General features: G+C 39.3%; 1 protein-coding gene across 1 annotated transcript in view; it reads left to right on the top strand.

The window, feature by feature from the left end:
• The window catches only part of LOC126048736 (dynein axonemal assembly factor 11-like), a 56,607-nt gene extending 41,444 nt beyond the window's left edge, over window positions 1-15,163 (top strand). The window contains exons 15-16 of the mRNA XM_049824084.1: window positions 5,108-5,190; window positions 14,719-15,163. Coding sequence (XP_049680041.1) covers window positions 5,108-5,190; window positions 14,719-14,905 — 270 coding nt within the window. The 3' untranslated portion in view covers window positions 14,906-15,163. The remainder of the gene's footprint in view (window positions 1-5,107; window positions 5,191-14,718) is intronic.
• The last annotated feature ends 12,518 nt before the right edge of the window (window positions 15,164-27,681 follow it).

Raw genomic sequence — 27,681 nt, 5'->3', positions numbered from 1 at the left:
GAACTTTGCCTTGTTTTGGTTAAAAACTACTTGTATAGCTGGGACATACAAAGGTATGCATGAACAGAGGGCTGCATGTTCTAGTATCTTCGTTGTCAGTGAAAAACTTGGATCCTGCAAAGCAGCTTTGCAGAAAAGGACCTGGGAGTCTTGGTGGACATCAAGTGGAACATGAGCCAGCAATGTCCTCTTCTGCCAAAGGAAGCTAATTGTATCCTGGGCTGCACTAGGAGTGTTGCCAGCAGGTTGAGGGAGATAAATCCTTCTCCTCTATTCAGCACTGGTGAGACACACTTGGACTATGGTGTCCAGTGCTGGGCTCCCCAGTACAAGAGAGTCGTGGACATACTGGAGAGTCCAGCAAAGGGCCATGAAGATAATGAAGGGACTGGAGCATCACTCCTATGAGGAAAGGCTGAAAGAGCTGGGACTGTTCAGCCTAGACAAGAGAAAGCTCGAGGGGATCTAATCAATACATATAAATACCTGAAGGGAGGGCGGAAAGAGGGCAGAGCCCAGCTCTTTTCCATCCTGCCCAGTGACAGCACCAGAGGCAGTGGGCACAAACTGAAACACAGGAGTTCAGTTCCAGCTGAACATCAGGAAATGCTTTTTTACTGTGAGGGTGGCTGAGCACTGGCACGGGTTGCCCAGGGTGGTTGTGGAGTCTCCATCCCTGGAGATAGTCCAAAGCCATCTGGACATCGTCCTGGGCAACCAGGTCTAGGTGGCCCTGCTTGAGCAGGGGGATTGGACCAGATGACCTCCAGAGGTCCCTTCCAACCTCAACCATTCTGTGCGTCTGTGATCCTCTGAACTTCATGGATTTGCGGATGAAAGGTAGATTTGTGCTGCTTACAGCAATTGCATGTAGTGGATACTAACCTATTGTTCTTTGTTCTATATTACAGTCACAGAATCTGTTCTCTTCCCCCAGGACTAAATTAGAGTGCACAAGTTATATTTTTTTGATACATATCCTTTTCAGAAGTTCTATATCCATACACATTTTATTTGTATTAATAGGATAGAATCTAGGAAGCAAAGTATAATGAATAAAGATTAGCAACAACTGGAAGGCCAATAGATATTTTTCTTCTAGAACATTATGACTGAGGTTATCAACAATGTTTGAGAATACTAATTTGAGATCATCAGCTTAATATGAATTCCTTTTAGTAAGATAATAGGAAGAACAGAGTTCATGCAACTTCTTTCAGGCTATATCAGTGATAAGACAAGCCTAATGACTATATTGCACTATATTTAACCTTTTTGTTCCTGATAAACAATTATTATCAAAATAAAATTATTTGCAACTAGATAAATGGCCTAGCACATTCCTTATGTAACTGAAATGTTAAAAATGCTGTTAACCTAAAAATAGTCTCCTATAATATGCTTCTTGCAATACTATCGCCAAAAGATCTCTCTCTTCTCAGTTACAGAACAGAAAGCTAACTGAATTCAGTAAGTGTTTTTCACTTGCTTTAGTGAATTTCTGATCAGGTTACTAAACCTTTCACCATTCATCTTCCAGCCTGTTCATAGTTCCCTAGCCTTTAAAATGAAAAACAAAACCTCTTTCCTTGCCTCTCCGATGACCTTGCCATACCACAGATGTTGGAGATAGTAAATTCCACATAAAGAAAGCAAATGATTTTCACCTTCTTTTCTGGAAGTACATTTTTCTTAAATGTACTATTTACTGCACAGCAAATCACTGCAGAATGGGTCTCTTTCTAAGGCAGTGTCTACCAACAGTTTTTGGAAGGTCATCAAAACAAACTGAAGGACACAACATTCAGTGAAATGAGATAGTGACACTTTTAAAGCGCAGTGTTTATACTGTAATAATCATCTGTACAGAGATTTTGCATGATTTGGGAGTTGATAGTGACTGCATTGTATATGCTTCATTTTCTGGGAAAAATATTTGTGACATGAAGCTTTTCAAACTTTGAACCTCTATGCTCTGGCAGTGTCATCTTTGCAGATGATGCAGGAAAATTTAAACCTGAGAGTTTCTTTAATAGACTTTGACCAAAATTAACATATTTAATCAGTGATTTTGTAAAATGTCATCAGTGAATTACACCAGTAGCATTTTAATTGTCTGAGAAAAAGCATAAAAAACCAGTGTTATTAGCAAGCAGTTTTTATTTAGGGTTCTGAAACATAGTGTCATGTTTCAAAACTTCACTTTCCTTATTTTAGTGAATCAGAAAAGTTCGGACTCTTTGATTAATTCTTTATTATATAAGCAGTCACAAATGAATTCTGACAGCTTTTTATTGCCTGGGCCTTCAAAAGCATTTAGAAATTTAAAGATCAATGAGAGTTAGATTCCTTAATTAATTTAAAAATAGGAGTAGTATATATTATGCATGTCAGTGTAAAGGTTATTTGATAGAATTTCATTATAATTCTCACTTATCTAGGTATGGTAAATGCAGTAATATTTCATTACCATCAAAGGCATGTAGAGACATATGCTGTAGAACCCTAGAAATGTATTCATCCTTCAGAATAAATGTGTTTCAGGGAAATTCTGTTACTTAGTGGAATTCCTGTTGTAGAAGAAAAAAAGCCACTGTAGGAAAAAAATGTGGACTGGAAAGATTACTCAGCTTAAAAATATATTTTTCACATATTCCTTCTGTTATCTCAAATGTCTTTCAGATGCTATTTAACACATCCATTTCTAGAATTCTCTGATAATGGTCTTAAAAGGGGTCTCCTTTCTGTTTTCTGTTTAATGCACATATTAGCAATAGTTTCATAAAGTAATTTTCAGAAAGCTTCATTATATTAATTTAGTCCATCTTCCTGTATACCACAAGCTTTAGATTTCATACAGTTATCCTTCTGCTGAACCCAAAGTCTTATTTTTGGCCACAGTTGAAGCTGTGGCAGTTCTGTTTCCAGAACAGTTACTGTCACTTGATTACCGTCACCAAGAGATGGGACAGTCAGCCACTGGCTCCGTGAAGCTCACATACCGTTCTTGTATATGAAGTTCTGTTTCAAAAAGAAGAAAAATTAGAGAGTATCACTGAAACTTTTTTTCTTGAACAGAGGCAGGAGAACATCTTTTGAGCAGAAGAGCTTTTATGTCAAACAATATTTGATAATTGATAATAGATGTTCTACTAGGCATATCCTAGCCCTTCCCTAAGTTCCAGGATTACTTCTTGTCAAGGAAGCCTTTTCTGTTGATTGCAGAATCAGCAAATTTCTCTACCATCCTTGATGATGTGCTCTGAGGGCAAAGTAAGGAACATTAGTCTCAAGGAGATCAAAGAAATGAATTATTGTTAAAAGAACAGAACACTAGAGGGCCTTGTGAGAAGAGAGGCAAGGTCCAAAGAAATGGACTTTCCTTCACCAGAGTATATACAGAATCAGAGGCGATCAGCTTCTTCACATGAATTTCAGTAACAAGTGACAGAAACTACAGGCTCTTTCTTATTTCTGGTAGGTTTTAGAATGGAGACTTTAAATTCACTGGGCTTCTGGAACAGACTACCTTCAAATCAATTACACTAAGAAATAGTCAATAAAATGAACTATTTGGTATAGTTCCTGTTCTCCTCCTTCCGTTCAAATGCTTAAGGGGTTCGTCTCCCATGATGTTGTTAAGAAGGGAAAGAGATAATTTTTTGCAATGAGATACCCTTTTGCCAATAACACATCTTCCAAAAGCAGTGATGGTCATGCATTCTTTGGGAAGGGGAATTCACTTAGGCTTTAAAGTTGAGATTCTATTTTAGCAAAGGAGCTGAGGGAGTTTGTGCTCACGTCTCCCTTTTATAAACAAGGCACAACGCAATTGCTCACCACCCGCCGATCGACGCACAGTTAGTCCCCAAGCGGCGATCCCGCCACCTCCACTCCCCCCAGTTTATATATTAGGCATGATGTCACATAGTGTGGAATACCCCTTTGGCCAGTTTGGCTCAGCTGTCCTGGCTGTGTCCCCTTCCAGCTTCTTGTGCCCCTCCAATCTTCTTGCTGGCTGGGCATGAGAAGCTGAAAAAATCCTTGACTTTAGACTAATCATTACTTAGCAACAACTGAAAACGTCAGTGTGTTATCAACATTCTTCTCGTACTAAATCCAAAACATAACACTATACCAGTTACTAGAAAGAAAATTAACTCTATTCCAGCCAAAACCACGACAAGTGGTTTAACAAGTGTCAATGACAAAGTACACTTGTTTATTTACTGCATAGAGAACAGGGTCAGACAAATTGTGAAGACCATCCCATTAGAGTCATGAGGTTCAGAAAGGACCCCCTTTCTTTCTAAACTCCTCCTCAGGAGTCTATGTGTGGCTGGATCCAATCCTAGTCTCAGACTTGGTCAACAGTTTATGTCTAAAGGATTATATATGTGCAATCAATCCTTTTTGTCACTTAGCTAAGATTTCAAAGTTTTGCATGCTAGTAATCACTTACCAAGAATCTGTTGCGGCAAGGAATCTCTGAACCTTGAGGAATGACCTTGAGAGGTGTCCCTTCTGAAGGGGAGATCCTGGCGTGCAGCCCACTGCCATGCAGGAGAGCTCAACAGGCCCTGGGCTGTCCACTATTTATTTGCACACTAGCAAGATGTCTGACTCACCCTTCCAGAGAGCCCTTGGCTACCATGTTGCCATCCATCCCCCAAAGTCCAAAGTAAGCTGGATGCAGCTATCAAAACCCCCACTGTTGGGTATGGCTTAAGCAGGGGAGATGGGGTAGGGGGCCACACCGCCACAGTTAGCAATGGAGAAAATCAGTAATGTGCATTATTAATATGGTACTAAACAAGACAGCATATATTTAAATAGAAATAGAGGTATATACTTAAATATTTTTCATATATATACACACTCAAATATATTTGAAAATAATTCCATTCAGATCATTGGGTTACGTTCCCTTATGCATATGTTTCATGCTGAGTGAAGAGTGTTAAAATCTAAAAGAAAGAGTATATGTTACAAGAGAATGTTTATTCACACCCTCTTAATTTTTCTGTTTTTGAGAGATTATTTAAATTCTTGTGAGCATAAATACCGGCTTTTATGAGAATTACTTTTCTGTCTGTTTTTATTTTAGGCTAAAGAAATAATCCTGGCTAAGCAAAAAGTATCAGCTTCAGTTAAACATTCTGACTGCAATACACTGCAAAAAAATGCAAGGTAATTCCTTTTTTACTTCTGCATTAGTTTTATTTTTTGTCCATGTGTTATTCACATGACAGAATATATGCTTCTTATTATGTTATTGTTGAGAGTATGAAAATATTGATTTGTATAGAGTAAAACTATGTCTAAAAGCTTTAGACTAATAGCCTGTCTGATGCTGTTTATAAAGTGATCCGCTCCGATAGAAGAGCCAAAAAACCACTTATTTCTGCCAATCAGTTTTGCTAGATCAGCTCATTCAGACTATTAAACTGGTATATACTAAAACTAAATCACCTACTGAGAATCGCCTCTGCAGAAGTCCTTGCTATGTAACCGTGTAGAAAGCAATGATTTTGTATCTCTCTCATGAACGTATTTGCTCACTGGTATACGAGTTGAGCTACTGCACTAATAAATAGGTTAAAAAAGCAATTCTGCAAGGCTTTATAATATAGATCCATCCTGTTAAATGTGATGTAAACTACAGCTCTTGAAATCTTGCAGTTAATGACTGCCAGAAGCAAGCAAATATCAGTGATGCACTATTTTTTGCTTTTACTCTTACCAAGTGTTACTAGCCACTGCTGTAGATAGACACTAGGGTTGATGGACGCTTGGCCTAAGTACAAATACTATGATATATCTTTTAATCTTTCCTTTTCCTCTTGCTATAGGCAATGGTATTCACACCAGAATAAGAGCTAGTAACAACAAAGTTTGTTAAGCCGTTTATCTGTTTATATTTGAAGTGTTGCATTTGTTTCCTTGTTTGATTTCATTGTGGTGAATGGTGATGGAAAGGCTAAGCAGTTAGTGAAAAACAGCATTATGGATCATGAGTATTCTTCTTGGTCTCAATATTTAGGACACTGGCAAAATGGGTCTGCAAGATTCAGTTGTCATTCATTTTGCGTTTTATTTCTTATTTTTAATAAGGATCAGTCATGACTTCTTTTCTGAATGACCTGCATGATGAGAAGCTAATAGGGTGACTACATTAATTTGTTGAGATTCCTAATGAGCCACAAGCACTGCACCCTTTCCTTAGGCAGCAGTGATTACAACAGTGCATCATCTTGATTACTGAGTATTTAAAATATTTTTAAAAGTTCCAAGCCAAATGGTAGATACTTACTCTCTATGATATTTGAAAAGTCTTGGCAGTCAGGTGAAGTCCCTGGTGACTGGAAAAAGGGAAACACTGCACGCATTTTTAAAAAGGGTAGAAAGGAAGACCCTGGGAACTACAGACCTGTTACCCTCACCTTTGTGCCTTGGAAGATCATGGAACAGATCCTCCTAGAAGCTCTGCCAAGGCACATATAGGACAGGGAGGTGATTCGAGACAGCCAGCATGGCTTCACCAAGGGCAAGGCCTGCCTGACCAACCTACTGGCCTTTTATGATGGAGTGACTACATCAGTGGACAAGGGAAGAGCTATGGATGTCATCTATCTGGACTTCTGTAAGGCCTTTGACATGATCCCCCACAATCCTTCTCTCTAAATTGGAGAGATATGGATTTGATGGGTGAACTCTTTGGTGGATGAGGAATTGGCTGTATGGTCACATCCAGAGGGTAGCGGTCAATGGCTCAATGTCCAGATGGAGATCGGTGATGAGTGGTGTCCCTCACCATGAGATGGGGTGTCCCTCCCCCGATGAGAGGGGTCTGTACTGGGACCAGTACTGTTAGTATCTTCATCAGTGACATAGACAGCATGATTGACTGCACCCTCAGCAAGTTTGCAGGTGACACCAAGCTGAGTGGTGCAGTTGACACACCTGAGGGATGGGATGTCATCCAGAGGGACCTGGACAAGCTCGAGAAGTAGGCCCACATGAACCTCCTGAGGCTCAACAAGGCCAAGTGAAAGGTCCTGCACATGGGTTGGGGCAACCCCCGGTATCAATACAGGCTGGGGGATGAAGGGATTGAGAGCAGCCCTGTGGAGAAGGACTTGGGGGTGCTGGTGGATGAAAAGCTGGACACAAGCCAGCAATGTGCTCTTGCAGCCCAGAAGGCCAACTCTATCATGGGCTGCATCAAAAGAAACATGGCCAGCAGGTCAAGGGAGGTGATTCTTCCTCCCTGCTCCGCTTTGGTGAGACCCCACCTGCAGTACTGCATCTACCTCTGGGGTCCTTGGCACAGGAAAGACATGGACCTCTTGGACTGGGTCCAGAGGAGGGCCACAAAAAAGATCAGAGGGCTGGAGCACCTCTCCTATGAAGACAGGCTGAGAGAGTTGGGGTTGTTCAGCCTGGAGAAGAGAAGGCTCTAGGGAGACCTTATAGCAGCCTTCCAGCACTTAAAGGGGGGCTACAGGAAAGATGGAGAGGGACTCTTTAACAGGGAGTGTAGTGATAGGACGAGGGGTAATGGCTTTAAACTGAAAGATGGTAGATTTAGATTAGATGTAAGGAAGAAGTTCTTCACTGTGAGGGTGGTAAAACACAAGAACAGGCTGCACAGAGAGCTGGTAGATGCCCCATCCCTGGAAATACTAAAGGTCAGGTTGGATGGGGCTCTGAGCAACCTGATCTAGTTGAAGATGTCCCTGCTTATTGTAGGGGGGTAGGACTAGATGACTTTTAAAGGTCCCTTCCAACCCAAACTATTCTATGATTCTATTCTATGATTCTACTTTGCAAAAGGAATGTTGGGTTGTTTGGTTTTTTCCCACAGAAGTATAGCTAAAGCTTTAGATACATTAAAAGGAATCAGTTAAAAAAAAGGTCTTAGCTTTTTTCCAGGAGAAAACTAGATCTTCCTTAGTTATCTCTCTTCCAAATGGATTCTGCCAAACAGCAAAAGAGTTGGCAACTTGTGGACTAGGGAAATATATTTCCTTAGAACCCTCTCTGAGCATTTAGTTTTTGCTACACAGTAAAGGTTTAAATAAAAGTAATAATAGGAACATGGAAGTAATCAAAGTAGTAAGGTGAAATGGTTTCCTTTCCTGCTAGTTGATGAACTAAAGATACTCCATGGCATAGCGAAACTCCCAAGAATTTGTGTTTGATTTCAGTGCAGTCTTAAGTAATTATGAATATGCTTACTGCAGATTTTGAAGGAAAAATACAAATTTTACTGTTAAAATATTACAGGAATATGTATCACAAAAGCAGAAGTAGGAAAAAAGTATTTTGAATTACAGTTCTTACTAAAAAGGGTAAGTTTTGACCTCTTTAGTTGAAAAGTTGCTGACTAGCCAGATGTTAAAAATTTGCTGAATAGTTGTCTCTTAGATTACAGAACATTCATTACAGTGATTACACTTGACAGCTACAGATGTCTTAGCTAAATGCTGTCAGACATATAATCTGCTAAACTATAATGTAGTGCTTTAAATCTCTTTAACTCTTGTTAGTTAGATTACATGATGATACTATCATTACTTCTCCACCTAAGAGAGATTTCTTTTATAACTGTATACAAAACTATTTCAAACCTTCAAAGAGACAAGTTTCTATGGGAGGAAGATGACAGATTGATTTATTATACTTCTAAAGCCTCTATTAATGTAGTAGCTGAATATGCCATTCTTTACTGTAACTGGCCTCACAATTCATTTGTGAGGTACAGAAGTGGAGTTCAACACAGTTGCATAGGTGAAATTCAGATGTAGGTAGGAACCAACTTTTACTGAACTGGAATCAGTTCTTAGTGGCAGTATGTAATTCTGGCTTCGGGGGGTGGGTATTTTTGGTTTTGGTTTTGTTTGAGTTTTTTTGTTGTTGTTGTTGTTTTTGTTTTGTTTGGTTTGGTTTGGTTTCTTAATCTGGGTTCTTAAGGGGAAAACAAAAGAAAAACATGCTGCTGGAATGTCCACCACTGTCTGCTGGTAAACCCATTAAGTGCTTTTGAACAGGTTATCCATTTTCAGCCAAATTTCACTACTTGGGAGAGACATCAAATATATAAAATTGCCTGCAAGTTATGTTGAACTTGAGGCCAAGAAAGCCTTGATGTTTTTAATCACTGTATTGGATTTTAATTCCAAACTTTTTCTAGCAAATATGTCATCATAAGACTTATTAACAGAACTTCCTTTGTAGTCTACAGTTTCACAGTGATAAACAACCATTAATTTACTTTCCTTGGAGAACATTTTCTTTTTAGTTGAGCTTTTTTCCATTTATTAACAAGCAAAGAATAAAAGACTGATTATTTCAAAAACTCTCTACAGTTGTCTCACTTGAGATGTAACAGTGTTGCTGAGGATGAGACATAGTGCGAAGCTCTGATTTACTGGATGACCCTGATTTAGCTTGGTACGTTTTGGTGGAGAAGATGCAAAGAACAAATTTGTGGGGAAAATTTATAGATGTAAGGGTAAAAAATCTGTCTTTGGGAGTGAGGAGTCCTAATTTGGATCCTTGAAAGAATCCTTGTGAAGTGTGGGAATACTCCCTTTCCACAGACTTAATGGCTGAGAATCTCTCCCAGTCTTACATTTCTGCAGTTTCCACACAGAGGTATAGAGGTGTGACAAGTTGGAAAGGAGCGGACTTCATGTTGCAAGGAGAAATACAGTAGAACAAAATGAGTAATTTCCTCAAGACTGGGAATGGTAGGTAAGATAAGGTCAGAAAATGAATGGAGCTGTAGGCAAACTAACCTGAGAGAACTGCAAGGGGATTTATGTGATATTTCAAAACCCAAATTCACTTCTCTGTCTAAACCACGCATGAATATTTTAAATTGAAGAAAGCTAAGTGCATCCAAAATGTGGCCTGCATGAAAGATGAATAAATGTGTGGAAAGATCACAAATGGCAAATCAGTTATCAATTCTATCGAGATGTAATATTTGCCTTCTATAAATACCTGGGGGTAGATCGTAAATCTTGAGAGTTGAATAGATTTGCAGAAATAATATTCTCAGGCTACATAGTTTGTTAGCTCTCATGAAGACACTGAGAATTTTTACAATGCAAGTTACATTGTCTGAGAAAGGAGGAATCATAGGAATTGTAATTCAGTCAAATTCTTAACCAGAAATTGGAGTCAAGTATGACTAAGCAACATATTAAAAAGGCTTTTTACTCAAGTTAATCTTAAAGTATAGATTCATTTGCATTCTCATGGAGAACTGGAGCTAATCAAAATAGAGGGTATACATCTCTATCATTTGACTAATGAGAACAAAAGGTGGGGTGCCTCAGAAGTGATTTGAAAATTAATTTACACACAGAGGCATCTGGTAATCCATAACTGTAATAAGGGCCAGGAGACTTCAGAAACATGCCCTTCCGGAGAAAGGCATTCTCAAGAATACTGTTCAGTTAACTCTTGATCACTACAATCTAAAGTAATCTCCAGTTGTCCATATGTGACAAGAACAAAAGGCTGAGAGCAGAGATGTACTTTAAAGTTTCTTTGTAACATTCCATAACTTTGTAAACAAAGTCTTAACACCTTGTTAGAAAAACGTGTGTTTTCAGTGTGAGCTTCCCTAATGTTTGAACATTAGGGAGTCAACTTTGACTGACAAATTTAACAGTGATTTTTATTTTTCTGGGCTAATCAAGGAGTGAAAATAAGATGGTGTTATAGCCAGACCTATAAAAGCAGGGTCAGTTTGCATATTGCAGGTATTGGAGCATATTTCTTGCTAACAGACAAGGTCAGTTTGAAATTTAGTATCTTGAAGTGATTGTGCAAAAGAAGGCAAGGGAACAATGAAGTCAAAATTGTCACAATGACTGTGATTTTCTGTCTAACTTTTAGAAACTTGGATGTTAGTATCATATATGTTCTCAGTCTGGTGAATCCTATTTGTGAGATGTATTTGTCTTTTAGAACAGAATGACCTAGATACCATAACCCTTTTATTTATCGTAACTTTTTACCAGTGATTTGTTAGTTCTTCTTGATTGTAGTTTAGTCTCTGAAAAGTGAATTTGATTCTATCAGTCATTGTGTATTCATACCTTCCCAACAATCCACTGATCCAGCTATAGCTTCATTTCAGATTACACCTATGTAGTGAGATTTGAAAGGCCTCTTATGCAATGAAAGAAGTATTAATATTCCAAGTATGTATAAGACCATGATTATTTGCTTGATTACCTAGTAGATTTTTCAAAGCCTGTATTTTCCAAGTTTGAGACCAGAGTATGGCAATTGTCACACATTGACCAATGGTTTTTAACATACATAGATAAAGATTTGTCTTTCTTAAAGCTCTCAAATAAGATACAATTCCATGTACTAGAATCACTTTATTTTCTTATTCAAGAAAAGGATTTATTAGTACTTTTTCTAAGATGATAATGACTTTTGTGCTGTTTCATTCACAATGTTAGAAGACTGGAAAAAGTGCCTCTCCAAAGCTGTTGGTTGAGACTTGTAAATATCTTTGGAAATCCTGATGCCAGAAAGCAAACTTTCAATCAAATGTCAAACCACGTATATTCTGGATCAAATGTATGAGAACTCTTTAGCAATTTAAATTTTATTGAAATTCAGAAGTTGAAACAGAGAAATGTAACTGTCAAATCATTAAAATATCAAATATGGGGATTAAGAACTGTGTGAACTAAAGTGTAAATTATCAAAAAATATCAAATTATCAGATATGTGCTCTGTCACACACCAGATTGTTCAGCAGGCTGCTATAGTTATGCAAAATGTAAGGACTGACCTTCTTTATTGTGGAGTTTTTTCATTTTCTTTTTTAAAATCATTGTTGAACTATGTGGAGATAGAAATTGCTTTTCGAAGGGAAAAAAATGCCAGGAAAAAAGAAAGGATTTAATTCAGTATTATTTATTTTTGTTTGGTGCTCTAATGTTTAGACCATAATTTTCTCTTGAGTAGAGAACACTCAGCAGCAGGTAACAGTGCCAGAAACTGTGGACTTCTTTTTTTTTTTAAACCTGAAATTAAAATCATTTGCAAACACTGAGATCTCCAGACATGTGCTGTAGCTGGTCCTGCAAGAAGTATTAGTGTTTTCATCACTGTTGTCTTACCATTGCTCATGGAAGAGTTTAAGCAACAAGATTATTTTTATTCTGCTGGGTGGAATTACATGGGAAAAATGTTTGGATGACCTAAACCTCATTCTTTCTTCCAAAAATTTTCAGGTGGTTAGTTTTGACATCATCAATACCCAGCCTTTTTTTCACATAAATTACATGGTGAGAGGAGCAGATTCTCAGCAGATATATGTGTTGTAGCTGCAACAACTTCATCATAACTGAGTCTTGTCATCAGCTGAATACTTGTATCATGGCAGCTGAGATAACACTATGAAGCTTTACTAAACAAGTATAGAATATTTGATCATGTGCATATAAGTATGTAAAAATCCACTTCCTTTCTGGAAAAAAATCACCTGTGCGTGATTCTCAGTCTTTCCTGTCATCTGTTGCTAATAGATACTACTAGATAATGTGTGCTGATAAAATTTTGAGAATGACTGATGCATATAATCCTTTCATAGCCTGTTGATGTGGACTGTTACTTAGGTCACTCACTGTTAATTTCTGGTTATTGAAGTTTATTCTGCTACTAAGCAATAATCTATTCAAACTCCATAGAATTTATTGCATTTTCATGACTAACAATTTGTACAATTTTAGAGCCGTTGAACAAATGTAAAATACCACTACCAATAAAAATACTTCAGATCAAGGAAAACCTTTTCTAACATGTGACAGAAGCACAGGCTGAGGATAATTCATGTTCATATTTATGCTTTTTTAGCTTTTTCTGAGGTGCTTCAGATTAGTGATTAGTAATTCGATTAAGGTTCTGGACAGGGTGTGTTCTCTTTGGGATCTCCCCAACAGCTACTGATAAAGTGGTTCCAGGTTACAACACATTTTCATGTCTCTTACCTTTTGGGGATGAATGTTGCCACAAAGTGAATCCACTTTATTTCATTAAACTGTGTAGATAAGAAAAAATCTAGCCTTATAAATTGAAGAACATTCAGGGTAAAGAAATAAGAGGTTTCTTTTCTCTGTCTTCATTACCCGTAAGCTTCTCCTCTGAGTAGCTTTTGTTTGTGCCACCTTTTGGAAAAGGTTATGCAGGTTATCAAAGCAGGGTGCTTCTATGGTTGTTTTCTGCTCATCAAAATGATCAAATAATTCCTGTAGCACAAGAAAAATCTAGTGGCATAAGGCTGAAAGAGGTGTCTAGGCTGATGACTGCCTCTTCTGTTAGTCATGTTTTCCTCAGCGTAGCATAGGATGAGAGTAGGAAACCTCTGCATCTCTCCTTCACAAGGATGGAGTTCCTGCACACAGATCTGGGCTGGGATGTTTGCTCAGATCTCACGGAGCCTTGATAGAGAAGCACTAGCAGAAATTGGAAGCTGCTTGGCAAAACTCTCTTTTTTTTTTTTTTTAACAGCTAAGGATGCTGTATTTTCAGTTAAAAAAAAATCTTTTAATATACTTGCTTTACATATTTTCCTTACCTGTGTTGTCATCAAAGAAATTCATTCTTTCATCCAGTGTCTTTGCTACTTTTTTTGTTTGTTCTAGTTATAATGAGCCTTTCTGATCTCCTGGGTAAACATGTAGTTTTCTCACATCTTTGAAGAGTGACGCACTGTCTTTTGTAATGCTGACCTTGGAACTTTGACCCCAGGTAGCAATCAGTATAAAATCAAAATTAGTATAAAGATGTATAAATTGTGTGGGAATTTGCAGAAATTAGAACATCATTGTACAATAAAATTTCCATTTTGCCATTTTTCATGTAAACAGTTACAAATTACTTGAAAACAGGCTGGATTTTTTCCATTTAGTTGTTGAGCTCCTCTATTAGAAAAGAACAGTGGCTTTAAATGCTGAAAGACAGGAAGTATAAGAATATTTCAAATGTTTGATCATAATGTGATGTGCGTTAGTTGCCTTAATGAGTGGCCTGTACACATTTCTAAGTGTGATCTAAAAGAATATCCTTAATAACAATAGAATCTGGAAATTCTGCTATAACTCTGACCTTTCTTATATTTTCATTTAATATTTTTTTTCATAATACAAACATGGTGAGGATTCATATTGCCAAAACATAAGAATTAGCTCATAAAGGCAAATAAATTCATACAATTATATTTTCTCTCTAAATAAAAGTATTTCTGTTTTCCAGAGATGAATCTGTCACATAGCAATTAATAGCTAGTGTGAAGGAACTGTGTTAAAAAATAACAGAAAAAAAAAAGAACTAAAAACCAATTACATTAAAACCCTGCTGTCTTACATCAAAAGCCTACCACTTGTAATGTGATATCAGCAATCACCATGTTCTGATACAAAGCAAATTATAGATGTCAAAAAATTAACTTTTGATGTTTGTAGGCTAAGGATTCTTTTGTACAAAATCTTAAAGATTTACGTGAGGTTTTTTATAATGATCAATTTTCAAGTACAAAACCTCTTAATCCTTGTTAAATTGGACTCAGTAACAACTCTCACACTGAAGTCAACAGATTTATAAACAGACACCTAAAATAGTTCTGTTATATTTGACACCAAAATTAAGTTTTTTCCATTTGTTTCCCTCTTGTTTCAGGAGCGGACAAGCTGAGAAATTAGAAGTGGATCCTAGTAAATATTCATTCCCTGATGTGACAAAGATAATCCAAGAAAAGGAACGAATTGGACAAGGACCTATCAGGCTACAACCAGAGAAGATTACAGAGACTAAGAAGAGTTATGTTGATTTTGAAAACAATGAAGATGTTCCTCCCTTAATTTGAAACATTCTTAAATAATCCCTTTATATGTGGCGTGTATATTTGAGTTGTTTTCATGACCCTATGTGTAGAGTAGGTATAATATAGCTGAAGTTGGAATTAGTATTAAATTTCTTTTTTACTAGATTGTTTACTTAAGTAAGTCTCAAATCAGAATGGGAGCCATATAAGTCAGACATTCTAATTTCTTCAAAGAATACACTGTCTAGCTTGAAAGATGACATATTACTGTAGAAAAAGAGAAAAGGAAGGAAGAAAGCACTTGTAACAAGTTTTATGATTATTCTCAGTAAACTGAAGATAGCAAAAAATCTCTATGTATTCTTTCAGTGTCTTCTTTTTCATGAAGGACAACAGTAAAAGAAAACAATGTATTCTGGGAGTGAGAGACATTGCTGTAACCTACCGTACATCATTGAATTTTCCAGCATAATGCAGAGGTCCTGGATTCTTGAACTGGTATAACAATGTCAGTCCTTGAAGATTTTGGGAGAGAATAATGCCGAACACAGTATCTCAGATGTGGCACCATGGGGAAGCTGGGAGAAATCAGCCAGACCATTCTTGTTCTTCTTGCAGCTACTCTCAACTGTTCCATCTTTTTCAGGATCCCCTAAAAATAACAAGGCTAATTTTTAGCTGTTGGATGAAATAAGGATGAGCAGCTGTAATGGCATGAGCTGCTCCTTCCCTACCCTCCAGCCCATTTTTAGCAACCAGGGACTCCACTATTATATTTTTTTCCCTCAGCTTCTGGATTGGCCCATAAGTGAAACAGGCAGCATCAAAGAACAAATGTATACTGGGTTACATTAGAAAATCATTGCAATCTGGCAAGACAAAATTTCTTTTATTTTTCTCTTTTTTTTTTGGTCTGGTTTCCTGAGAAAACAAGGCTCATGTCATTCTTATCTCAGCTCTGCTTTTGAGTGCCATTTCTGTTATTTTCACCCTATTTGACTAAAGAGAAAGGTCACAGAAATAATCAGCTCCTCTAAATTTAGCGAAAACCATCACTGAGTAGTAAAAGGGGATTGTCTTGATGCAACTGCTGTTGGGAAGAGAGAACTCAGCCATTAGGTGTTTTGACAGTAGCTGCTCAGCTAATCAACGTGGTAATAACTGAACTCTTTGTGCATATTATCATTCTTGCCTAGATGGTAGTTAAAGAAAGTAGGAGTCATGATGGTAGGGCTCTGGAAACCTGGGGGAAAGCTGAGGAGATTGTGGGAACTATTTAGGAAATATGGTTAGACCCTGAGTTACTATGGAAGCAAAAGGTAGATATTGAGAAGATAGTGGAATTTTGCAGAGGGAGGGTCACAATAAATATTTCTGGGTTGGGTGGTTCAAATGAGGAATAATAAGGGACATGTGACATAAAACCATAGGAAATCAAGCCTTGTATGGTGGGTTGACCCTGGCTGGAGGCCAGGTGCCCATCAAAGCCACTCTATCACTCCCCTCTCATCTGGACAGGGGAGAGAAAATATGAAAAAAGGCTTGTGGGTTGAGATAAGGACAGGGAGAGATCACTCATCAATTACCATCACAAGCAGAACAGACTGAACGTAGGGAAAATTAATTTATTGCCAATCAACCAGAGTAGGGTAATGAGAAATAAAAACAAATCTTAAAAAACCTTCCCCCCACCCCTCCCTTCTTCCCAGGCACAGCTTCACTCCCGGATTCTCTACCTACACCCCGCAGTGGCACAGGGGGACGGGGAATGGGAGTTACGGTCAGTTCATCACACGTTGTCTCTGCTGCTTCATCCCCCTCAGGGGCAGGACTCCTCACACTCTTCCCCTGCTCCAGCATGGGGTCCCTCCCATGGGAGACAGTCCTCCATGAACTTCTCCAACATCGGTCCCTTCCATGGGCTGCAGTCCTTCAGGCACAGACTGCTCCAGCGTGGGTCCCCCGTGGGGTGACAAGTCCTGCCAGAAAACCTGCTCCAGCGTGGGCTCCTCTCTCCACGGGGCCACAGGTCCTGCCAGGAGCCTGCTCCAGCGCGGGGTTCCCACGGGGTCACAGCCTCCTTCGGTCACCCACCTGCTCCAGCGTGGGGTCCTCCCTGGGCTGCAGGTGGAGATCTGCTCCCCCGTGGACCTCCCTGGGCTGCAGGGGGACAGCCTGCCTCACCAGGGTCTTCCCCACGGGCTGCAGGGGAATCTCTGCTCCGGCGCCTGGAGCATCTCCTCCCCCTCCTTCTGCACTGACCTGGGGGCCTGCAGGGTTGTTTGTTTCTCTCATATATTCTCACTCCTCTCCCGGCTGCAGTTTCTGTCCCGCAGCAACTTTTTTCCCCTTCTTAAATCCGTTGTCCCAGAGGCACTACCACCGTCGCTGATGGGCTCGGCCTTGGCCAGCGGCAGGTCCTTCTTGGAGCCGGCTGGCGTTGGCTCTGTCGGACACAGGGCAAGCTTCCAGAAGCTCTGCTGTCTGCAAAGCAGTTGATTTAAGGATATGTATGTGCTTGAATGTCTCTTTTGACTTTTTAGTTGGGCCATGAGTATTCAATGCTATAGTAAAAACTTATGCATTTGGTTTTTTACCAATTTTAAGGCCACTGTTATTTCAAAGAGAAAAATTCAGAGAAAATCCAATCAAAAAAAACAAATCAAGTGACCCACATTACCTTGCTAATGGATTTGAAACTGGTTTTCTGTAAAGGAAGACTTAATTTGGTGCTGCAGAAAGAAAATGCTTCTGATTCAAACCAGCTTTTGCTTCTAGCCAAATGGGATAGAGAAAGCAAATTCAACTCAGGAAGAATCAAAGAATTTTTTTGTGGTTAGATCTTGTTTTCATCCTTAAGGTAGAAAATTAATAAGCTGCATTTATAACCGAACCACTAAAACTCCTCTTAAAGTATGTTGTTTAAGTAGCAGTCTGCGTTCAAACAGTGCCCATAATATCCCTCAGCACATAGTCAAGTCCATGATACATTCTTTGAAAGTGCTGTATACCTAATTTTGAAAAACATCATGCAAAAATCTCAGCAGTTAGAATGAAAACATTGCTATTAAACTCTGGGGGGGTTTTAGCCTCTTTAAAGTGTTTTATGATTCTCCGCAGATGTTTAATGTAAGATAAAGATAAATAGTCTTTCTTAAAGTGTACTGAAGAGAAACAGAATATATCCATTAATTTAGGCTGATTGGTTGAACTGATGCATTTTCTTTGGTTGCAATTTGAAATGGATATAGGATAAAAAAATGAAGTTTCATACTAATGCTGCATATACTGAGAGCTGAAAAGAAAATTTATATATCACAAAGACATAAACCAAAGTTGAATTTAGGCATCATCTGATCTATTGGATCTGATCATCTTGGATTTTTCTTGTGCACTGACTCAATTTTTCCAATTCTAGAATAAATTATTACATGATACAAGCCTCTCAGCCCTGGGATCTATTTAATCAGCTCTACTCTGGCAAATGGAGTATAAAAACATCGACTTCTTTTGCCATATACCCCTATTCACTATAAATTCCTAATCATGCGGGCTAACTGCAAAAAAGACAGTAGTATGTTTTACCTCTTGATGTCACAAAGTAGTTATATGCCCACAAAGATGAGTATGGATCGTTTTCTGGATTGTACATCAAAACTTCTACATTTGAGACTGTACGGGGTGCCCGTGCCCGGGAGCTGGCAGTGGGGCGGCAGGGTGGCCTCTGGGGGGAGAGGCCAGGGCTGCCTTTGGATCTTGCTGACCCTGGGACGGGCGAAGAGGAAAGGCTCCACAACCTTTCTGAAGATAACAATCAGTAGATTTTGGCAGCACATCCAAAAATTTGTCTCCTGTAATTTTATTGATTGCTGTAGGGATGGCTGGGGGGATTTTCTGATGTTTGTAAGAGGTGGACACATCGAAGGCCTTCCTTTTTTTCCTTACTGCTTGTTTCTGAAAATCTTGTAGGGACAATCGACCTTTCAGACCTTCAGCCACTTTGGATGAGCCTGTAAAGACTTTCAGAAGGTTGTGGAAAACAGGCATCCGTATAGTCTGGTCATATTTCATTTTTTTCATAAGCAGAGAGCTATAAAATTTGACCTCTGCTGTCAAACCAAAGGATAATACAATTGGCTCTTTCGCCATTCCAACTCAGTTCTCTTTTTCATCTGGTTTCTAGTGGATAGATAATGCTCTGTTTTGGGGGGAAAAAAAACCCGCAAAAACCCAACACTGTATTGAGCTGCAGTTACATCTCATAGGAAAATTAATAGCAAATACCAAAATATACTTGGAACTACTGAAGAAAGGGTTGTTTGATATGGTAGCATACTCTTGGGATCCAGTCTGAAAATGGAGTATATCCTTAGAATCAGCTTCAATAAAATTCTCCATGTGTATGGGCCATGGGGAATACAAGCAAAGGTGGATTACAGAGGAACGAAGTGTACAAGCACAAGATGGTACCAGTGCCCCACAAGAGCATAAACACACATCATAAAATATCAATTACTGATCACTAAAGTAATGCAACTTTGAGAAAAGAAGACATAAGAAAGAGGACAAAGAACATAAAGCCAACATAGATAAAAACCTGCCTGTATAGTGAAAATGCAAAGAAGAAAACAAAAGGAAAAAAAGATAGTCACAGCCCCCACAGGAAAAAAGGAAGAGCAAAGAGGGAAGAACAGCACCAATATTGTCTCCCCCAGTTAAGGACGTGACAGTTGATCAAAGCCATTGTGCATCTGCAGCAGGTTGCTCCAACCTACAGCAGCAAAAAAAAAAAAAAGTGCTGCTTTTTGATTTGCCGCTCGCCTCATTCTGCCTCTGCAGACTCAGCAGTTGTACGTACAGCATTATCTCTTACTATGTAATTGGGTTAAGGAGATTAAAATTTCAGAGAGCACTCTGTGTGTGTGTGTGTGTGTGTATTGCGATATTTCACCTCTAACTAGATGGCTGGATGAATTCAAGCAGTATGCAGTGCATGGATCTATTCATCATCCAGTAGACAGGAGGTGGATGGGGTTAATGACAAATTCTAGCAGTACCGAAAGGAAAGAGGATGTACAATGGTCCAGGAAGGCCCTTGGATTTGCCACAAAATCCTCCCCTTGCTCTAAAACTGGGTGATGGGATGTAAGTTTTGTATTTGTACAGTCAGAACAAGAGAGTTTTGGTGTTAGTGCACAAGACAGAAGGAGTCCAGTTCCTCCCAGAGCTAAGTTGATTCAGCTGGGTCAAAAAAAAACCAAAAGCAGAAGATAATCTGTTATACTATTACAGTGTAAAGCTATACTGCACTTAACAATTACAGTTGTATTGCAGAACAACATGCACAAAAATAGCAAAGCTTGATTCAAAACTGCCTTTGTGTTACAGTCTTAGATGCTCAGTGTGGATATCTGAATATACCCAGTATGGGTAACAATATTGGACATTCAAAATGTGCTTTCCCACTACGTGTTTCAAATGATAATTCCCATAAGTGCAAGCTGGTGAGTAGCAAGTACATTTCTTACTGGTTGATGAACAGTGAAGGGAAGCCGTAGGGTAGCCTGAGCATTAGTCTTTTTCTGTACAGTTGCTAAAGACCAGGTGTTAGCTGCCAAAGCTAGGCTGTGTTTGTAACTTCAGCCAAACAAAATCACAGACGCACAGAATGGCTGAGGTTGGAAGGGACCTCTGGAGGTCATCTGGTCCAATCCCCCTGCTCAAGCAGGACCCCCTAGACCTGGTTGCCCAGGACGATGTCCAGATGGCTTTGGACTATCTCCAGGGATGGAGACTCCACAACCTCCCTGGGCAACCCGTGCCAGTGCTCAGCCACCCTCACAGTAAAAAAGCGTTTCCTGATGTTCGGCTGGAACTGAACTCCTGTGTTTCAGTTTGTGCCCACTGCCTCTGGTGCTGTCACTGGGCAGGATGGAAAAGAGCTGGGCTCTGCCCTCTTTCCGCCCTCCCTTCAGGTATTTATATGTATTGATTAGATCCCCTCGAGCTTTCTCTTGTCTAGGCTGAACAGTCCCAGCTCTTTCAGCCTTTCCTCATAGGAGAGATGCTCCAGTCCCTTCATCATCTTCATGGCCCTTTGCTGGACTCTCCAGTATGTCCACGACTCTCTCGTACTGGGGAGCCCAGCACTGGACACAGCATTAAACTTTATGAAACTTTATGAATCATACTTCAAGAGGGTAGCATTTAGTACTAAGCTTTTGACTTACGTGCCAGGCTCTTTCCTTTAAAATATACCATTATCAATACCATCCTCTGCACGGAGGTGAAATCTACAACACAAGATAAAAGACACTGACAGAAATTACTGAGATGGCCAGGATCTCAGCTGGACTGCCATGAAGGCCACAGTCAGAAGTGAGCTTTAGAAGGACTTGTGGAAGAGAGGTGGCAATAGAGAGAAACAGTTGTGTAATAGGGATCAGAAGTATTTGCCTGCAGGGCTAATGCAGGCATAACATCCGTGCACTGTGTGGGGCTTGTTGAAAAGCAGCTTTTCACACAAAGATGTAATAATTGCTTTTGTGATTGAAAACTATTCATAGCAGCTGACAACCATCCACCAACCTAATTATATGTACTCCCTTTGTAGGGTGAGGAACTTTCTCATGAGCCCTACCAACCGTTGACCTGGATTGAGAAAGAACTTGTTTTCAACAGCATCTTGTGTCAGTGAGACAGACAGAAAGGAAGGCCAGAGTACCAGATCTCTGGGCACAAAAGACCAAGTAGATGAATAGTAAATGATTGGAGTCATGGCACAACCCTTTCCCCTACCCACCAGCACATAGGTCCTCTTATTCATTGTTTACTTGTAAATTATTTGAGAATAAATGTATTTCTTCTGTTATGGAGTCATCTGTAGCATGTTGAAGCTTATTGTTCTCATTTGCACCACCTAAGCAATACTGAGAGTATACAATCGTCTCCTTCCACCTCTGAGACACCCAGGCAGAGTAAAGGCCCAATGAAGCTGAAAACTGTGAAAGCAACACATAAATTAATAAGGACAAAAGATATGACATAATTTAGAAACCACATCTTACTCTGAGAGTGACAGTTTGTGTTCTACAATTTAAAAAGCAGAAATGATCACATAGATTATTAGTAGCAGTAGTGCTGCTGTTGGTTGTAGCTGTGCACTGGAGCTGTCTAATAATTAACCGGGATCTCTCTCAGCTAGGTTTTGTACAAATTTTTACTGCATCAAACCTTTCACAGTCAAAACATTATGAGAGCCACACAGTACATCAGGCCTCAAGACCATTTACTGTATTGGTTTCAGAATCACCACAAATTAGCTGAGCTTTTTTTAAAATTTACTGAAATTAGAAGGAGTAGGGAAGAAAAGGAAGTAATGTCCCCCACTAACCCAACCATTGGAGACGTTACTTCTGTTCCTTATTTCCTTTATCATAGTCAGTTAGACTGGACGTAGTCTCTTCTGCCTTACAAGCCCTTAGAACCAGCAACAACCACACCTTTCCACAGAGTAGGATCTCTTACAGAAAGCTTCCATGAAAGCCACACATTCATTTAAAGAAACTCTACCCCTACCGCTTCTCCACAGAAAAGCCCTGACTTGGTCAGAATTGGCCAGGGATCAAGAGTCAAAAGTCTGTTCATTTAAAGAGATGGTACAGCGCAGGACCAGCCCTCTACCTTGTCTAGATGTTAGCATACCAGGTTGCCCTTGGATGAGTTCAGATCTGCACAAAGTGGCAATTTTTCCATATAGGACACTGTATGGAGGTATCTCAACCTATAAGTGACTTTTCTCCTATTTGACAACAGATTTTCTAGCGTGAAGCATAGGAAATCCATAATAACCAAGTCCACACTGGGAGTTGTACTGCTGTTACTGGAAATACAACTTGCAGTATAGTACAGCCTTAGTGTCTGGGGAAAAAATTCTCCAAAGTTATAGCATGTATTATATGAACAGAAGCACTTAAAAGCTCCATGGCTCTAAACTGCAAACATCTTCCTTCTCAGCAACTTCACAGGAAATATGTGTATAGAAGAGGAGACTGGTGAACATTTGGTTAGAAAGACGTGAGCTGAGGCTATGCTTTGACCCTTGTTTTTGTGCTCTCAATGCTAACCATCTGCAAGTCTACCGACAGCATAATTATGCCTGTTTTACAGTGTACATAAATTAGTGTTGGCTCCTCTGGTTTTGCAACCAGGCAGGCAGCCATCTGACTTTTTAATTAAGGATTTCACCGAGATTGATAATAAAGTTCCAATATGCTTCCATATTTAAATGAAAGTGCATCAGCAGTATAAAATTTTCAAAGGGAAAATAGCCACAGAGATTTATCAGTCACCTATGAAGTATAGCTGAAGTAAGTGAAGCATGACATCAGCTGTGATAGAAATCCAAGCTGTCTGATTTTCCTGCACAGAACTCTATTCTGCAGTGGAAATCCTCTAAAAGAATCAACTCCATTTTTTTTTCACTCATTTTGTTTAAATTTCCATGAACCTGAGACTTTGTATTGGACTTCTGAGCATTTAAAGATGCTGATATCCTGCATCGTTTTCAGAACTTCCTGTGTGCTTATGCTCAGCACCTAGTTACAGCTTCAGATATTTAAATGCTTTAAAAAAAGTATCACCCTCCCTTATGTCTACAGCAAAAGCTGTATTCATCTCACTAAAATTATTTTTCAATTTTCTAAATAAAAATATATGTATGTTTAAATTTATGCTTATGGTTCAGCTCAATCTGGGAATTCATGAATGAAACTAAGTCACTGTCAAGCATTCTTAAAACTTTTCCAAGTGTGTCTCCAGTGCAGGTCTGTATTATAGATCAATCAGTTAAACTTTCTCAGTTTCCTTCCCACAAATGTAGAGATTCAGTCTAAACATTTTCAGAGTGGTAGTGAAGTGTCAAAGGCTCCTGAGACATGTTAATGTATACCTTATAGATGTGAACATGTAGTCAGATTACTTTGTGCTAACTGTGCTGGGGTGATTTCTACAGGGCTGAAGGTAATTTCTCACACTTTATCAGCTGTGATGAGACACACATTTACATGCCTGTGATCTGTAAAGCAAATTCTTCCTCTTTATCGGTGTTTGACAGTGGCCACTTAACAACCTGGTTAATCAAAACCAGATTATACTGCTAGAATTAATGAGGCATTGAAAGGGCTTAATGACTAATGGAATCTTTTTAAAGCCTGTTTCAAAGGGATTACTTAGTGTAATATTTGCTCATAAGTAGTAGAGAAATATTTGTCATGGAAGTTGTAGTTATTCAGTCAAATGAATTTCCCTGGGTCAACTCAACCCTGATATCTCATCATTGAAAATCTTAGATCTAGTTCATGTTCTTTTGATACCCAAGAAGCTCTTTCTTCTTTCCCATGGTATTAGTCCAGGACTCAGTGTAAAGGATTCAAGGACAGATGGCAAAAATTACTATTTAAATCAGCTTGGGATTGAAGTAGAAGAGACTTTATTATTGAGAATAAGTTGGATATATCTGAATCACAAAATTAAAGCAAATGACTACTTGTAGTTAGAGACGAGAAGTCTGCCTTTTATATGAGGTACTGAATTAGTTTCAGCGCCTGCTAGCTCTTGAGATATCAGACCTTAAATTTATCACTGGGCCCTTGAATCAGGAAAAAAATGTGTACCTTGGACTGAAATGCCAGGTTTCCCTCCTTGGCTGTAAAGACTTTGTGTGGAGCTTTTCTCAGGTTGGGAAAGAAGATCCCAAATATTGTTCAGTCTGTCCAAGGAAAGAACACTTGCTGTATGTACACAAATATAAATGTTCTCCCCGCTGCCTGTGCTGCAAAATGGTCTCACTGCTTCTGTATTTCCTTGTGCATATTGGGGCATGACTATGGGGTTTTCAGGTGGTTCTAGGAATCTATTGCCTGACATTGCAAACGAGGGCGCAGCAAATGGAGACAAGCAGGAGACCCACTTCAAAAGGACCGTCCCGTTCTGAACTAAACCAGACTCCACCAGTCCGTTTCCAGGCTACTGTTGCTTGTGAATGTGGTGCTGCTTTGTACCTTTCATGCTGATTTTAGAGTTCTTGTCTTGTCTTCATAGAAACTTGCCATTTGCTTTTGCTAAAGGAATTTGAATAAACACCTTGATGTGCAAAGTAACTCTTAAATTCTGCGTATAGCATGGCTTATTGTCAGGATCAGAGTCACTAAAGGTAAAATGCCTTTGCAATAAGAAATCCCCAGCACTTAGATCTACAGGTCCTTTGCTCCAGGACCCCATACATCATACCCTGCAGTTTCCCAGAGACATATCAGCTTTACTGTTTTATCTAGTCTCTACTAGCTTACTGAGGAGGCCTGGAGGTTTCCCACACATAGCTCAGCTTCATTGATACTGAAATTATTGGTGAACCAAGAGTCAAAAGTGGGAAAATATATCCTCATCTTACAGGTGAGCACATGAAGAATCTTACAAAAAGTGGCATACCTCAGTCACTTGATCCAACAGTGACAGAGCTGAGGATATAATTCAGAAGCCCATCATTTGAGGACAGGAGGCACAAATACACTGATAAGTTTCTTATGCCATTGCCCCCAGCAGTAGGTGTAAGGAAGGCCAGATGAAGCCTTTTAGCTTCTTAAAAGAAGTCTATTTAGCCCAAGGTGTGGCTCAATAGCAAGCAGAATGTCATAGGCCAGCAGAATGCAGTGAATGGCAACTTACCCACCACTCTGGAGGGCTGTGTGTGACTGCCCCTCCACGCCGACTAACCCTCTAGGGGAGGCAGGACTGAGACCGTGGCTCTTTTGCACGCTCCAATCTAGCCAAGTCCCTTCCCCCTCATTCTGAGGGAGGCAAAATTCAATTTTGCATACCCTGCTGGGAAGTATTGACCCTGTTCTGTATAAGAAATGTTGAATATAGTGATCCTTCCCTGATACAATCTCAGAGAGTCAGGAACTGTAGGAGATCCTGACCTAGGGGCTAACATGCAATTATCTTTGATGGAATGCTCCTCTGTGAATCTGTGTTGTCATTATTTCACACTAACTATGCTTACAAACCTCCATTCTTTATGCTGTGGCTACAAGCGTCATGCTTTAATTATGTACCTTGTAATTGGCCTTTGTTTATTTTATGCCTGTCAACATTTCTTTGGGGATTCCTAGTTCCTTTGATTCTTCCTGTTGTCTTTCTCAGAACCTTTTCTACTTTTATTACATCCAGGAATGACCAGGACAATATATAAGAAGTGTTTGCTCTGTTCTTTCACACAGCAGCATATTATCTCTCAATTTCCTACAGATTCTTAATGGTCTCTTATCTTCTGAATACTGTCAAGCACTGAGCCCACAAATTTCTAAAACTATTTACAGGGAGCGCAGATTTCATTTCCTGAGTTTCAACAGCTAGACGAGAACCTGCCACTATGTACTGACAGATCAAGCTGGTTTAGGTAGAATTATTTTCCCCTTTGTATTTAGAGACATTGAACTATTGTTTCAATCGCCCAACAACTTGGGATTTTCAGAAATTTTTGTGCTTTTCTCAGGCAGTTTGAGATATGACTACTATAAGTCATTTTACCACCCCAAAATTTATTTTGGTGACTACTATAATCTCATTATTCATCTCTTTTTCTGGACCATTTGAGAAGAGATTGAGCAGCTCAACTTTGAGCACAGGTCTCTCTGGGGATCCACAGATGATCCTCCATTGTGAAAACTGACTACTTATTCCAACTCTGATTCCTTTCTTTAAGAATTTTTTTAATCCTTGAGATGACCTTCCTTCTTGTGCTGAGACAGTTTAGTTCCCTTCCTAATCTTTCAACTTTGTCAAAAGCTTTTTGAAAAACTGAGTGCATTACATCAACTGGAACATCCCTTTCCACATTTTTTTTGAGTTGAAATATTGAGAGTAAGACTTTCAAGCGACTAGTGATTTCAGTTGCTTCCATTTTTAGTATCTAATCTGAGATGCCTTTAGAGGGCAGTGGTTCTTCACTTTTTCATAAATGTGCTGAGAACCTACCTTTAGTCATTCCCTTGAAGGAGTTTAAACTGGAACACACAGGATCATCAGTTCCTGCTTAAAAACTTGCTTTGGCTATGTGGATATACACAAACAGAAAGTAGAATACAGTGGCATTTATGATTATGCTGAGGACAGAAGCTGTTCACAAAAAAAAAAAAAAAAAAAGGTAAGGAGTTTCAAAAACACATGTCTTCCACAAAAAGCACAAAAATCGACACTTCATACTTCCCATCCCACCTTTGTCAAATTAGATAAGTTAAATGCACAAGAGTTTTTTCCCATGCAGGCAGATAGGATGAAAAAAGATGCTACCACTTGCAGAGAAAGCAGAGGAGAAAGCTACAGTCCTCTCCACTTCTGGACTGGAGTTGAGGAGGAGGCTGAACATGCTGAGATGCCAAAGGCATCAAAGTACAAAAACCCTTCAAGCACTTTTGTCCATGTCACTTCCTGGCAGTAAATTGCTGGGACTTTGCAGGCAGGTGCCAGACACCTGCCATCTTCTCTTCAACAGAAATCTGGCTGTAACATGTTTTTCAAAAATGTCATTTTCAACTGGAAGGTCATTCCAGCAGAAAAGTCCTCCAACAGCTAGCAAATTTTAAAATTTACCTTTAGAAACCCATTTCCAAGTCCTTTTATTTATTTTTTTTTTTTTTTTCAAATGTAGTGGACACTTATTCTACATTAGAATCATAGAATCATAGAATGGTTAGAGTTGGAAGAGACCGTAAAGATCATCTCATTCCACCCCTCCTGCCATGGGCAGGGACACCTTC

The sequence above is a fragment of the Accipiter gentilis genome, chromosome 2 (assembly GCF_929443795.1).
Source record: "Accipiter gentilis chromosome 2, bAccGen1.1, whole genome shotgun sequence".
Lineage (NCBI taxonomy): Eukaryota > Metazoa > Chordata > Aves > Accipitriformes > Accipitridae > Astur > Astur gentilis.
The sequence above is the reverse complement of the archived record's forward strand: the minus strand, read 5'-3'. Positions and strand labels throughout refer to the sequence as shown.